At 42.2% G+C, this 14,636-nt stretch overlaps 1 protein-coding gene across 19 annotated transcripts in view; it reads left to right on the forward strand.

Annotated features, from left to right (window-relative positions):
• Positions 1-10,860: 10,860 nt before the first annotated feature.
• The window catches only part of mycbp2 (MYC binding protein 2), a 158,368-nt gene continuing 154,592 nt past the window's right edge, over positions 10,861-14,636 (forward strand). For all 19 annotated transcript variants that reach the window (XM_052026820.1, XM_052026823.1, XM_052026826.1 and 16 more), the window contains exon 1: positions 10,861-11,489. In XM_052026820.1, the coding sequence (XP_051882780.1) occupies positions 11,182-11,489 (308 nt within the window). In that variant the 5' untranslated portion in view covers positions 10,861-11,181. The remainder of the gene's footprint in view (positions 11,490-14,636) is intronic.

Consider the following 14,636-nt stretch of genomic DNA (forward strand, 5'->3'; position numbering starts at 1 on the left):
AAGTTTCTGTTTCAGTGGAAGTTTGGCAAGGATGAACTCTTATCCAGGTTACAAAAAAAATAGTTTCAGGACAATGACAGGTTCTTCACAGAGGCCAATACTTTGCTCTTGACATAAGGCAGCTTGGATATCTCTGCTCAAGCCTTTATCACAGCATCCTGAATATTAATGCAAGTCTGAACAATATCCCAAAATTTAATATGCTAAGTAATATAATGACTTATATTATGATATAGAGACCATTGAGCCCATCAAATCAGAACATTCCCATCAATCCCCCCTCCTTATTTCCCTGTAACCTATTCTCTCACACATTCCCATTAACAGCAGCTCCCCCCCACCCCCCACCAAGACTCCCACCAGCCACTGCACAAGGGGTAACCTAACAACTAGCATATCTTTGGGATTGTAGGAGGAAACCAGAGCACTTGAGGAAACTCACACAGTCATAGGGAATCACGCAAACTCCGCATAATTTGCACCAGAGCTCAGAGTAGAAGCTGGGTCATTGGGGCTGTGAGAGAGCTGCAATATCTGTAGTAGCACTGTGCCTCTCCCACTTGAAAGTGTGTCATAGTTCGTACTAATTTATATTGATTTGCTTTTTTAATATTTTTGCAATTTCAAGTGTTCTTTGAATGAAACCACATCTCTCAACGTTCTGGCCAGGCCTCTAATTCTGTCTCAAAATTCTCCTGTGCATTCACATTTTATGATGGAGATTTTCAGGATTGGTTTGTCTAATGCCAGCAGTGCAATTTCAAAATGCTCATGCAGAAGCTGTGTCTTCGAGAGCCAATGACTTCTTAGACTGTTACTCATCAACATCCTTCATGATGGTGTTCCTTTGAAATCTGTATTGATAATATAAAATACTTGTAAAATGGTTGTCTTACCAACGAGATTGATATGTAGGCCAGTGAACAAGCCAGTTAGACAGAGAGAATGCAACATGCACAAATGACTTGGAAGCAATAAACCAACAGAAAATTAGAAACAGGTTATCAGCATAAAGCAGACAAGTTAATATTTCAGTTTTAAATCTTCAATACCACATCTGAAAGAGGATTAACAGTATAAACATTCCAACAACATCCACAAATGTTGAGAGATCTGCTGCTTGTCTCCTGTATACTGTTGCAGACTTTCAGTATGTCAAGTAGTTAGCAGTCATGTCTTTGATTTGTTTGTGATCAGTATCAAGCACCATCCACAACCAGTTAGCCAGTACATTGCATCACAATATTCACCCTCTTAGCAATTTCACCAGTTCCCATTGTGGGCTGGTGGCTTTATTCTGTATCCGACATTCTTACATCTGCATGCTTGATCGATGAACAATTCACCACTGCCATTCACCACTGGTCTTATAAGCAAAATCACTTAGCACCATCCCTATTAAATATTTCGTGTCAGTTGTGTATGTTACCATGCTGAAATCTCACAACTTTGCTGTCACTCATTCTGGGCTACTGTACTTGTAATTGTAGGAACTGGAGACTGCTGCAGCCAATTAAAATAATGGATGACCTCTGCAGGAGAACAACAACCAACTACAGGGAGTGGTGAGTCATTAAGGAGTATGTGCCACTCAAAAGTAAGAAATGACCGTACTAACCTTTTCATGGGCCAAGCCTTTGTCTGTCCATTCAGTGGATTAATGAGAACTTGAGGTTATAATACATGTTTCTATGTACTCTTAATTTGCTTCATTGCATTTCTCTTAAGATATTTATACATTAGCTGATCGAGATAGATTGTTGTTCCAATTTGTTTTTCCTTAGTTCAAGGCTGCAAACCAGAATATGGTCAAGAAATCTTACACACCATCTTTTCCAACAAGTAGCAATGCCAAAAGCATCAATAGATCAAATGCATCAAAACACAGGAGACCCTGGTCATGTTCTTTGCAGACTTTCATGAGTTTCAGCAAAAAGTATTGCATCATCTATTTTCTAGATGTCAAAAGTAGGCTCAGTGAAGTGTATGAATTAATAATACTGCATTTCAGAAACTGCACTGAAATTCTCCGGTTAGTTTCACATGATTCTTTCTGTTTTGCAGTGTTAGTGGTTAACAGTGAGTAGGACATACCTATGAGTTTCCCTGTAGTTTCTGATTAAATTGCATGCTGGTTTCAGTAATTGGAGGGAGGGGTGAAGGGAAAGAGAAACTGATTTTATGTTTCTCTTCAAAAGATTTGTAAAATTAGGATCCTGTTCAACTTTTGTACAAACAGTATGGTGTTCGTTCAGGATTCCTTTTTCTATAAATTGACATCTACAGATTTAATTCAGTAACCTAATGCTCTGTTTTTACAATGTATTTTTACCTGCTACCAGGTAATGCCAAACTTTTAACAACTCTCTGTTGCACTTACTGTACAGACAGAGTTAATGTTTTCCTGCCGCAAGAAAATGCCGACATAATGCATACAAATTAACACATACAAGGATACCAAAAGGCAGAGAGTGAATTCAAATTTCACCTGTATTGTAGGCCCATTTGCCTCTACTGAGACTTGCCTTGGTGGCATTCTGTTGATTTTTGACTATTCCTGAATAATCAAAACCTCTTTATTCATGACCTGCAAACCTCTGCAGTGTGAATATTGGCAGACTTTGTAAAGAGCCAGTAGACCACTACATTCATTGCCATTGACACTTGAAGATGCGCCTGCTTGCCTCCAGCTGTCCTGTATTTTTTGTAAAAAAAGTCCAGATAAACTTCCTCAGGAGGAGCAACAAACAATCTGCAGGAGGAACCCAAGCAGGTTGAGCAGCATCTGGTGCGGAAAAGGAATCGTCGACCTTTCAGAATGAAGCTCTGCATCAGGACCAATACAGGGTTTTCTATCTGAAATGTCGGTGATTCCTTCCCCCCCCCCCCAGATACTGCTCGACCCATTGAGTTCCTCCAGCAGATTGTTTGTTGCTCCAGATTCCAGCATCTGCAGTCTATGGTGTCTCCATTCTTCAGAACAATATTACAACTTGCTTTGTCGTTGACAAATAAAATTAGAAAATGTGCATGGCAGTGTGTGAAAATGGCACTTGGTTGTTTTGTTTTCAGAAGTGTTTGTAATGCTGATACACGTCCACCTACATATTCGGTCCCACCATAACCCTACCTTCATAACTTGTCAAAAGATAGGTTTAGTTTAATCACCTTTTTCTCATTAACGTAAGTCTGTCTTTTGACAAGTTATTGTTATTGCTGTATCTTGCAGATTAACAATCCTCTCCATAACTTCACAGTTACTACAAACTAAATTGCCACTGCCACTTGCTGGCTACCAGCATCATTGGGAACTTTGACTTGTATAACATTGAGTTACCTGGAACTAGTTAACTAATTTCTGATCTTGTCCTTTGTAACCTTGACCAATGAAGATGTCATTGGCATTTTGAGAATAGCTTGATAAATAACGGCAAGAGCCTTTTTTTCTTGCATTGAAGGATCTTATTGGTTATTAATTAGCAATCTCCAGTGAAAGCTCCTTATGTTCTATGGTTTTGCATTCATCATGTTCCTGAATGGTAAGTAAATTGCGCAGAACACCTGCACTCTGTCCATAACTGCTATCCACAGAGCACCTGTGTTCTGTCCATAAGCACGAACGCAGAACACCTGCGCTCTTTCTGTGACCACGATCTGCATCTCCCCATTGCCAATCACTCCAGTTCCCCCTCCCACACTATCACAGATATGTCAGTCCTCAGCCTCCTCCACTGCCAGGAGAAATCCAAGCACAAACTGGAGAAACAGCACCTCATTTTCCATCTTGGAGCCTTGCAGCCTAACAGCATGAATATTGAATTCTCCCACTTTAGGTAATCCCCACCCCCCTTCCCCACAAACCCCCCACCCAAGCCATGCTTCTTCTTTACTTCAGTTTCCTAGCCTCTTTTTTTTTCTACCCCCTTTTTTTCTCTCCTTACCTTTGACCCATCCCCTGGTGGATCTGCTCTCCCCTCCTCCCCCGCCGCTGCCTATCACTATCTCTTACCTTCATCTACCTATCACCGCCTTGTGCCCACCCCACCTCCCCTCTTTTGTCCACCCATCACTGCTCTGCTTTTCCCTCCTATATATTGGGCTCCCCCTTTTCCTATCTTCAGTCATAAGGAAGGGTCCTGACCCGAAAAATTGACCGCCTGCTTTCCTCCACGGATGCTGCCTGGCCTGCTGGGTTCCTCCAGCATCATTGTGTTTGTCATCTAGATTCCAGCATCTGTAGTCCTTTGTTTCTCTGGTAAGTAAATCTTCCCTAGCATACAATGCTGATCGAGAGAATGTATAATATTCTTCATGTTTCTTTTATTTTCTGTTTATTTCTTTTGTGACCACATATATTTTTTCATGTTTAATAATGAATAAGTTTAACTGCTAGGCTGGCTAGTTTCTGAACGCTCTTTAATTTTTTTTTAGGTTCCCTTACCCAGTGGCCACAGATAATACGATATCGATGCTGGGTCAACTGCATGAAAACAACTTACATATGAAACAAAACATTGTCAGTTTTCCATGTATATTCAAGATGAAAGGCTGCTTTTATAATTTTACACTTTGTTCCAGTTTATTTCCAAATAGACGTCTATTCAGCACAGGTCATTATGACCCTTGCTGTACAATGAGTAAGAGTTCAACTTCTTTATAAGGATAGCCTATAACGAAAATCACTGGACTGCTCACTTTTACAGAACCCTTCAGCTCCGGTGATTTTGTTGCTTCAATCACTATACAATTGATTCTCGCTGAGAAACTGGTTGAAGCATTGTCTTCCACTGAAAGATAAGATATAAGATATAAGGTAGCTTTATTAGTCACACGTACATCAAAACACACAGTGAAATGCATCTTTTTGCGTAGAGTGTTCTGGGGGCAGCCCACAAGTGTCACCACGCTTCCGGTGCCAACATAGCATGCCCACAACTTCCTAACCCGTACTTTTTTTTTGGAATGTGGGAGGAAACCAGAGCACCCAGAAGAAACTTACGCAGACACGGGGAGAACGTACAAACTCCTTATAGACAGCAACGGGAATTGAACCCGGGTTGCTGGTGCTGTAAAGCGTTATGCTAACCACTACACTACCGTGAGAAGACTTTGGCTTTCTTTGTCGTTTTCCTTAGAGGATGTTGAAGAAGGTCCAGACTCTTGAAAATCAGAAGGTTGAACTGTAGACGTTGGTGAGACATTTTTATAGGATTTTCTAATGTCCCTCATCATGATTCTTTTGTTTTGTTTTCTTAAAATAAACACTGTGGAGGGGCAGTGGCAGAAATATTGAAGCTGAATTGGTATATATTTTGTCATACCAACACAATGCAGCAACCTGGAGAGGGACCACCTACCACTTCTTGCAACCAGGGCTGTGTTGCTTTTTCTTTCAGAAATCACCTGTCCATCCAAGAGGAAAACATGCCCAATATTTGGTGCCCAAATATAGCAGAACGCATGATTGGAAGGAGCCGGCGTGGTAGTGTGCCTGCTTGCCCCACTTGTGCATGACTCCCTACATCTTGCCTATATGATTGTGGTATTCTGATGAGAGTAAGTAATATTTTAAAAATCAGCTCAAGCGAGATCGGTGTATCCTGGCCATAGCCTGTAGTTAAAGTAGAATTGAAATATTTTATGGAAGAAGAATATGGAACATGTGAATATTCAAAAACCTGTGTCTTTCATTGCAAATGAGGTACATCCTTGGAGGTTGGGAGCCTTTTAGTACCATTAATTTTCACAAAACATAAAGGATGGATGTATTACAATTTATGAACTGGAAGAAACTTCATCCTGCCCAGTTGAGAAGGATGTCTCCATCCCCACATATCCAGGGAACATAAACATATGTTGTGCATTTGCAGAGGTACACAACACTGAACAGTCATCAATCATTGTCCACAGAGAAGCATTCTTGGATGGTGTGTGCGTGGGCGTGTGGGTGTGCATGCTTGGGGTGGGGCAGGGGCAGGGAGAGGTGGGTGTATACACAGTGCATGCCAGTCTCCAGGTCTGTGATCTGTGTTGGAGGGATCTAACATCTATGAATTTTCCACTATGAATCAAGAGAGTGGGAGAATGACTAGAAATCATGCTACATTTTGTGAGCGCAGCACTTCAAAAGGTGTTAGGAAAAGCCATCCAGTTTTGGGATTAGTTCAATAATTCCATTTGCACAGGGTTTTTTACTACTTGTTTTTGGTTTGTTTCTAAATGAAACATTTCATTTGAGATAGCACGATATCCATTGAGCTCCCTGATCTGGATCTGCCTTTGCCTACTGATTGCTTTGCTGTTGGAATTCTTCTTCACCCACTGTCTTTAAACTGCTCTTTGGCCATTGCTTTTGTCATCTGACCCAAGCTCTTTATTTATGGCTCCCATTAGGAACTATCAAGGTTTATTTTCTCTGAGGTAAACAGATAAAATGTGAACTGGGGCTACGAATTCAGGGTCATCAAGAGGGAAAATGTTGAGGCATCAGAGGTGAGCAGGTAGGTAACTGTACATTGGAAGGCACCTGAAAAGTGGTTGATTGGAATAGATAGGCACTGCAGATGCACCTCCAGATCAGTGCAAAGTTTAATTTTGATGTAAAAGAATTAATCTTTTAACTTAGCTACTCTTGGGATCTGAGGAATTCTGTCGCGACTATATTCAATGCCTTTCTCTAGTCAACTGATAAATCAGTGGAAGGTTTCCTTCTTGGAGAAATAGCCTGAAATACTGAGTGGCTTGAAAAATCACCACTGGAGATGCTTGTTCTAACCATGTAGGGTCAGGCACAGTTACATATAGACCAGTTAATAGGTATTTGCCATGCCTTTGAAGCAGAAAATTGTAGGTTCAAGTTGCACTCCAGAAACTTGAGCGTATAATTTAGCTGCCATTAAGCACAACATTGAACAGATGCTATCTTTTGGATGAAAGTTAAACTAAGCACATTCTGCCCTCTTTGTTGGATATAAAGAGCCCCAAACCACTATCTTGAAGAAAAGCAGGGGAATAATCATTGGTGTCATGGCCAACATTTATCCTTCAATAGATAGTCACTTCACCATGAAGAAACAAGAGAGGCTGCAACTGTTGGAACCTGAAGCAAAAAGCAAACTTGCTGGAGAAACTCAGCAGGTCGAGCAGAATCTATGGAGGGAAAGTGATAGTCGACATTTCAGGCTGAGACCCTGCATAAGGCCTGAGAATATGGGGGGGGGGGGGGCGAGATAGCCGATATAAAGAGGTGAGAGGGTGGGCTGAGGCAGGAGCCTGGCAGGCAATAGGTGGAACCAGGTGAGGAGAGAGTTGAAGGGAAGATGGAGAAAGGAGGGGGAACATGGAGCTAGGAGACAGTGGCTGGTGGGTGATAGGTAGAAACAGATAAGTAGAGACAAAAAAGGGGGCAGACAGAGCCAGATGGAGGGAGGGGAGGATGGAGGTAGAAACGGAGTCTGGAAGGTGATAAATGGAGACACAATAGCCTGCAGATGGTGGAATCTGATAAGGAAAATGATAAGTGAAATCAGATAAGCGAGGGATGATGAGCAGACAGAATCAGTAGGGGAGGGGAATAAAGACGGGTGATTGGGGGGGCAGAAGGCAAAAGGAAGGAGCACAGAGAGTGTGGGTTACTTGAAACCGGAAAATTCAATGTTCATACCATTGGGTTGTAAACTACCCAGCTGGAATACAAGGTGCTGTCCTTCGAGTTTGCATTTGGCCTCACCCTGGCATTGGAGAAGACCAAGGATTAACAGGTTGGTGAGGGAATGGGAAGGGGAGTTGAAATGGCATGCAACCAGCAGGTCAGGACACAGAGTGGGTGTTCCACAAAAAGGTCGCTACATCAACTTTGAGTGCAAATCGGTTGCAGTGTTGCCGACATTAAAGCAATGAATATGCCTCAAATGGAGTTCACTGCTTTCAATAAAATTTTTGGGGGTATATCTTGAGGTTGCGGAGGATGCTATATATATAATTTCCTTCCTTCCTTTCCTTCTCTTCCCTCCTCATGCCTCCTATCTTCCTTTCCCCTCTCATTCTTTTCCTCCCTCCCATCTTCATTCCTTTCACCTTCCTCCTCAGTGTGGGATTTCACAATTGTCCAAATAGCTAGGTGGACAACACAATAATTTTCAAAATGTATAATGCAATTTCTCTACATTTGCTATCTCAACTATTTCTGACTACATATTTTTCTTTCCCGATGACTTATTTTGTGCCTTACCTTGAAATTATATCAATTATCAATGATCATTAACATATGAAAATATTGCATAATTGGGTTTCATGCAGTAAGAAAAGATTATTAGTTATGTTCCAAATCAGTAACTGAAGTAGAACAGTGAAGATTCCATTACTGCTTACTTAGGAACAGGAATAATTAGGTAAAGATGTTACTTCGTTAGGAGTTTTAGGAGATTCGGTATGTCACCAAAGACTCTTACAAATTTCTAAACCAGCATTCTGACTGGTTGCATCACAGCCTGGTGTGGAACTTCCTGGTATGGAGGCTGCAGAGGGTTGTGGACTCAGCCAGTTCCATCATGGGCACGACTCTCCCCACCATCGAGGACATCTCCCTCAACGTCAGTAAAACTAAAGAGCTGATTGTTGACTTCAGGAAGGGGAAAGAGGGCAGACATGCAGCAGACTGCTTGGGGGATTGGCAGTGGAGAGAGACAGAGGCTTTAAATTCCTGGCCGTTAACATATCGAATGACCTATCCTGGGCCATTCACATAGATGCAATCACAAGGAAAGTGTGCCAACGTTTTACTTTCTTAGAAGGTTAAGGAGGTTAGGCTTGTCACCAAACACTCGGACAAACTTCTACAGATGTACTGTTGAAAGTGTCCTGACTGGTTGCACCATGGTCTGGTATGGCAATTCAAATGCATAGGAACCTAAGAAGCTGCAGAGAGTAGTGGACTCTGCCCAATACATCACGGGCACATCGTTCTCCACCATTGGTAGTATCTACAGGAGATGCTGCCTCGAGAAGGCAACATTCATCATCAAAGATCCCCACCATCCAGGCCATGCCATCTTCTCGCAGGAGGTATGGAAGCCTGAAGTCCCACACCACCAGGTTCAACAACAGCTACTTCCCTTCAACCATTTGGTTTTTGAACCAACCGGCACAACCCAATCACTAAAGTTCAGCAACACTATGACCACTTTGCACTAAAATGGACTTTGATGTCTTTTGTTCTTATTGTGTCTCTTCTTGTAAAAATTGTGTTTACTTTATGTTCAATTTATGCTTTTCTTGTGAATGCTGCTTTTATGATGCTATGTTACTGTGATGCTGCCACAAGTAAGTATTTCATTGCACCTGTGCATACATGTACTTATGCATATGACAATAAACCTGACTTTGACTTTGATCTTCAAGAGGCGGTGCCTCAAGAAGGCAGCACCCATCACTAAGGACCTTCAACATCCAGGACATGCCCTCCTCCCGTTACTACCATCGGGGAGGAGATACAGGAGCCTGAAGACCCACATTCAATGATTCAAAAGCAGCTTCTTCCCCTTCGCCATCAGATTTCTGAATGGTCCACGAACACTACCTCATTATTCCTTTTTCTTGCAGTATTTATTTATTTTTGTATCTTTTCACTGTACTGCAAATTTCACATCATATAAATCATTGATAATAAATCTGATTCTGATACATTCAATGGAGACAAGGAATTGGCACCTTGTTATCAATAGCAGGAAGGAATAGATGCATTTCAGAATTTTACGAGCTCAATATATTTGCAGACAATAGGAACAAAAATAAGAATGTGAAAGAGCAAAACACGTCATGGGATGGTGGGAAAGTGAAAGAAGAATTCAAAAGGAAGAGCAAACAATTATTTATAAATCAAAAAACGTAATATGTGCATAAGGCTGATATTAATTGATTCACTTGAAGAAGTACTAAACTAGTCAATGGACATATCAACATTATTTCAACGTACAAATCCTTAATCCTTTTGGTATTTAACAGTTAAATACTGTTTAATTCAATACAATACTTCCTGTGGTTTTAATATCCCATGAATATTAATTGTGCGATATTAGTATAAAGGAAATCCTTCATTAACCAGTTGTTGTCACACTGAGTTAGAAGTAAAAGCGTCCAAGTCCAACTCTATAGAAGTGAACATAAATCTCGGCTGACACTTTCAGGCAGTAGTGAGTGCTGAACTGTCAAAAGCGCCAACTTTCAGATGAGAAGATAAAACGATGACAACCCTTCCCCCATTTCCCCTTTCGAGTGGTTGTAAAAGATACACTCTTTTCAACAGTATGAATCCTCCGTTTTTTTCTGGGCGCTATCTATCCATCAGTCAACATTATATAAGAAAAAAAAATCTATCGTCGTTGTTACTCATGTTACTGATTGTGGGGGCTTGCAGCTAAATGCCACCTTTCCCTTATTACTAGTACTTGCACTTCAAAAAAAAGGTATTTCGGAGCATGCAAAGCGCTTTGGACCTTCCCAAAGGAACTATATGAATGCAAATGACACCGTTTTATAACAGCTATCTCCCCTCTTTTTTTCCAGTCCAGATGAAGGGCATCTACTGTCTGTTTCCCTGCATGGATGCTGCCCGACCCGCTGAGTTCCCCCAGCACTTTTGTGCGTTGCTATATGAATGCAAAGTTTTATTTGATTGCAGCCACACACAACAGGGGCAGTGCAGCACGCCGGACGCGCCTCGCAATGCAGCAGTCCGTGGTGCCACCCAGCGGGCTGGGAGGACCGGCGCCGGTCCTCCCAGCCCCGCCGATCTATCCCGGCATGCGGCGCCCGCACCCGTCAGGGACGGCGATCTCAAGATGGCAGCGTGGTCGTCGGGTCGGAGGCTGAGCAGGGGGCGACACCGCGGCGCAACCGGCAGCTGAACCGGCCCACCTTCCGCCCCCACCCACCTCCCCCGACTCTCCCACACGCCGGAAAGGAGGCCGAGGAGGATGCGGAGAGAGCGGGCGGGGAACTGAGATCGACAGACAGAGAGAGAGAGACAGAGACAGACAGCCGCCCGGGTGCGGAGCCGCGGCCGCCGGCCTCCTGTCACCGTTCATCCCGCCGCCTTCCTTCCCCTCCCCTCCCCTCGGCCGGGGAGTGAAGCTGCTCACCGCCCCCTCCCTGCCACCCCCCCACCCCCAACCCCCCCGGAGGATGATGTGTTCGGCTCCATCTCCTCCTGGACCCGGGGCTGGCGGTGGTCTCTTCTCCTGCACCTCGCACACGGAGCCCGACTACTCTCCCGCCGCTTGCCTCCACACGGACTCTCTGCTCTTACCGCCGCCCGGCTCGGCGGCCGATGCCCGGGCTCTTGCAACCGCTGCTGGAGGCGGCGGTGGCAGAGGAGAAGGAGCAGGAGGGGGGATGGAGGACGGGGCCGGGCGTCAGCTGCTGTCAGGGAAGCTCCTCGGGAAAAAGTACCAACAGCTCTTCGCCGCCGCCCTGGATCTCCAGCACAGCAGGTAAAACAGCCAGGGGGAGGAATGTCACTCTGACTGGGCACATGACACAAACATTGACACAAAGGCTTGCAAGCACGCAATGAATAAAACAAAACAGAATAAAAGCAGGAAGTGTTGAAACGTTAAGTCTTGTTTCTCTTCACAGATGCTGCCTGAGCTGTTGTGCACTTCCAGTATTTTCTATATATTTTATATATTTTCTGTCGACCACCAGCTGCAGATTGTTTTTATTTTTAAATCAATACAAGGCGTGCAAGCACACTTGGACCTTTCAAACGCATGCGATTACAATAACACAGGCTGTACACTGAAATATTAAAGCGATTGCATATTTATAGTTTGTAAATGCAGATACGGCTTGCATTAGATGCGCTGTGCGAGTCGCATTGGATTCGATGTTTAGCGTGTAACGTCCGAGTTAATCGGCGTCAAGTGTTACAGCTTCGTTGGATGCGGTTGTCAAGGTTTATGATCTCGAAGGGAATTACACCACGTACTCAGGGTTGACCTGTTTCTACTTTAAAGTGGCACACTGCTTGCTGGGTCTGGTGTACGTTGTGCTTCGATGTAGGTTCGCCGAACAAAACGTAGGGAATGCTTGCATTGTGTTAGAGGCAAGGACCTGGTTATATTCCACAACGAGATGAGTGACCGTCTGACAGGGGAAGATGGGTCAGATTGGGCCACTATGCGCCTCAGTGCCCCAGGCTGTGTGTGACAGTTTCAGGTCTCTGGACACGACTTGTTCCTGCGGAGAAATAGAAGTGAATTGAAGGGTGGGCAAGTTTCCCCAATAACGTTGCGCGCCCATGTTGGGGGTGGGGTAGGCGATGAAAAGCGTTTGTGCGTAGAGGATTTTTTTTGTTCTTTTCTGTGTTTTTGGTTTCGGGCCGCACAGATGTTGGGGACAGAGTTACTGTTTGGTTCCTCAGCGAACAACAGTAAATCTTTCGGTAGTAGCAGACCGAAAGATTAGTGAAAAGTGGCTGAGACTCCCTTTGCCACTCAGCCCTTCGCTTTCCGTGTTCGTTTTGGGGTAAATGAGACCCAGACACATTAGGTTTTTTTTGCACAACAGCGAATAAACACCGACAAGCAAAAAAAACCCCTCAATTTTCATCACTTTGGAACAGGTCCCAAATCTTATTTGCAATTAACATTTGGAAATTATTTCTTTTCTCGGACCCTATGGCTTCACTTCAATACATAATGGGTCATACAAAGATTTCGTAATGTTGTGAAATGGTGTTCCCTTAATCACGTGCGTCGTTGAAAACGAAACCTATGCTGCAGGAAAATGAAAGGATGAAACTCTAATTTTGACTGAATTAATGGCATATCTTGAAAGGTGTCATTTATACACTGCAGCTTGAATTTATAAAATGGTGTAGCTGTGAAATATTATTTCTATTAGCAACATGAGGCAGTACGTATCGTGCGTGAATTACCTAATCCATTTGAATGCTGTAGGGTGGAGCGTTACTTTTGTGATTCGATGGCAAATCAGCAGTAAACGCAGTTGGACAAGGAAGGGCCAGACTATTGTGAGAGTGTTGTTATACTGAGCAATAAAAATCGGTGAAAGCACATTAGTACCAAAACAATCTTGTGGAATTATACATTATTGAGGATTATATTTTGGGAGGGGACAGAATTGCGGATTTCTGGAGATATGCAGCTGACGCAAAATTACAACCATCTCCTTGCAAGGCGTTAGACTTATTGTGAGAATCCTCAGTTCTGTTAACACCATCTTGAGCTTTCGAACATGTTCATCAAATATTGAGATGGTGCAAATTAGAAACACAGCATGCAGTGAAAGATAAGAACTTGCAAAAATGTGTTATACTTTTAGAATGTGCTGAATAAGGATTGAACGTTATTTAGGATGTTTTTTTTGGAGTTTGAGCTGCTGAGTGTTGAGACTCCCTACACAGTGTTATGGTTTTATTATCACTTTACTGTTCGTTACCTTAATATTCAATACACTTGAACATAAGCAAACCAAAAATCCTCAAAATGGAGTTAATCTGACAAATGGAATATCCAAAGTCACCTTGAGATGTAATTTTTGTTTTCATTAGTGAAACCAACTTCAGTACCCAATTATTGTTAACAAGTTGTGATTGTAATTTAACTTGAAGTATTCTTGTTGCTTTCAAAATAGTTTGAATCCGTTCTGTTTCACAAAATATTTGCATCATGTTTTTAAACTGAAACAGGTTCAAGCTACTGTTGTGAATTGCAGTTTTAGGATGGCAAAATGAAATAACAAATCAGTGACCATGCAAAGCCTGCTGTTTATCTGTACATTGCTGTCATCTTTGTATAGAATCCAGAGGACTAAGTTACCAAAATAAGTCTTGTATTAACATTGTACAATGACACATTATGTGCAGGTAGTATACATTGCAATGCTTTTGAGGTGACACCATTTGTTTTGTGATACTATATAACTGGAGTGCAATGTATACAAATAGAACCATTTGCTTTGTTCTTGCAACATTCATTATAGTTGATGAACTGAGTTTCCAAAAAACAAACTACTGATTTGAATTTATCTAACTTTTAAGTCAGCAAAATATGATTCTGTGCTCTCCATTTAGATATTTAATTTTACAAATGGTCCTATGACTTAACATACATAACAAATCAATAACAGAGTGATAAAGGTGCCTGTGCAGTTGGGTTCATTATGCACATTAACTTTGAGTCCATGAAAGTATCTGATTTTTTTGTCTTCACTTTAAAGCTGCTTTATACCAATGACACAATCTTGAGTCTAGAAAGCTTAAACTCCTAGAGTGCTTTGGATATTTTTATAAAAGATAACTACTGTTAGATCTCAAATATGATTAAACTAGGTCTAATTAGATGCATAAAATGTATGACTCAAAAATATTTGATCCAAATAGGTTAATGATTAGCAATGACACATCCTTTTTCAGTTTATCATGCAATTCGCTGCTCAAGCAGAGATTGTTACAGTCCATGAAATTACCTGTATATATTGATGGCCGTTAACTGCTGTTCCAAAGAAATTTACTTTGATATGTGGTACAAGAATATATAGCATAATCAAATGACTGGTTTTGTAAACATGTAAATCCAGTTCTGCTTGCCCATTATTGCCATTGCTGATCTTAA

Source organism: Pristis pectinata, chromosome 11 (assembly GCF_009764475.1).
Source record: "Pristis pectinata isolate sPriPec2 chromosome 11, sPriPec2.1.pri, whole genome shotgun sequence".
Lineage (NCBI taxonomy): Eukaryota > Metazoa > Chordata > Chondrichthyes > Rhinopristiformes > Pristidae > Pristis > Pristis pectinata.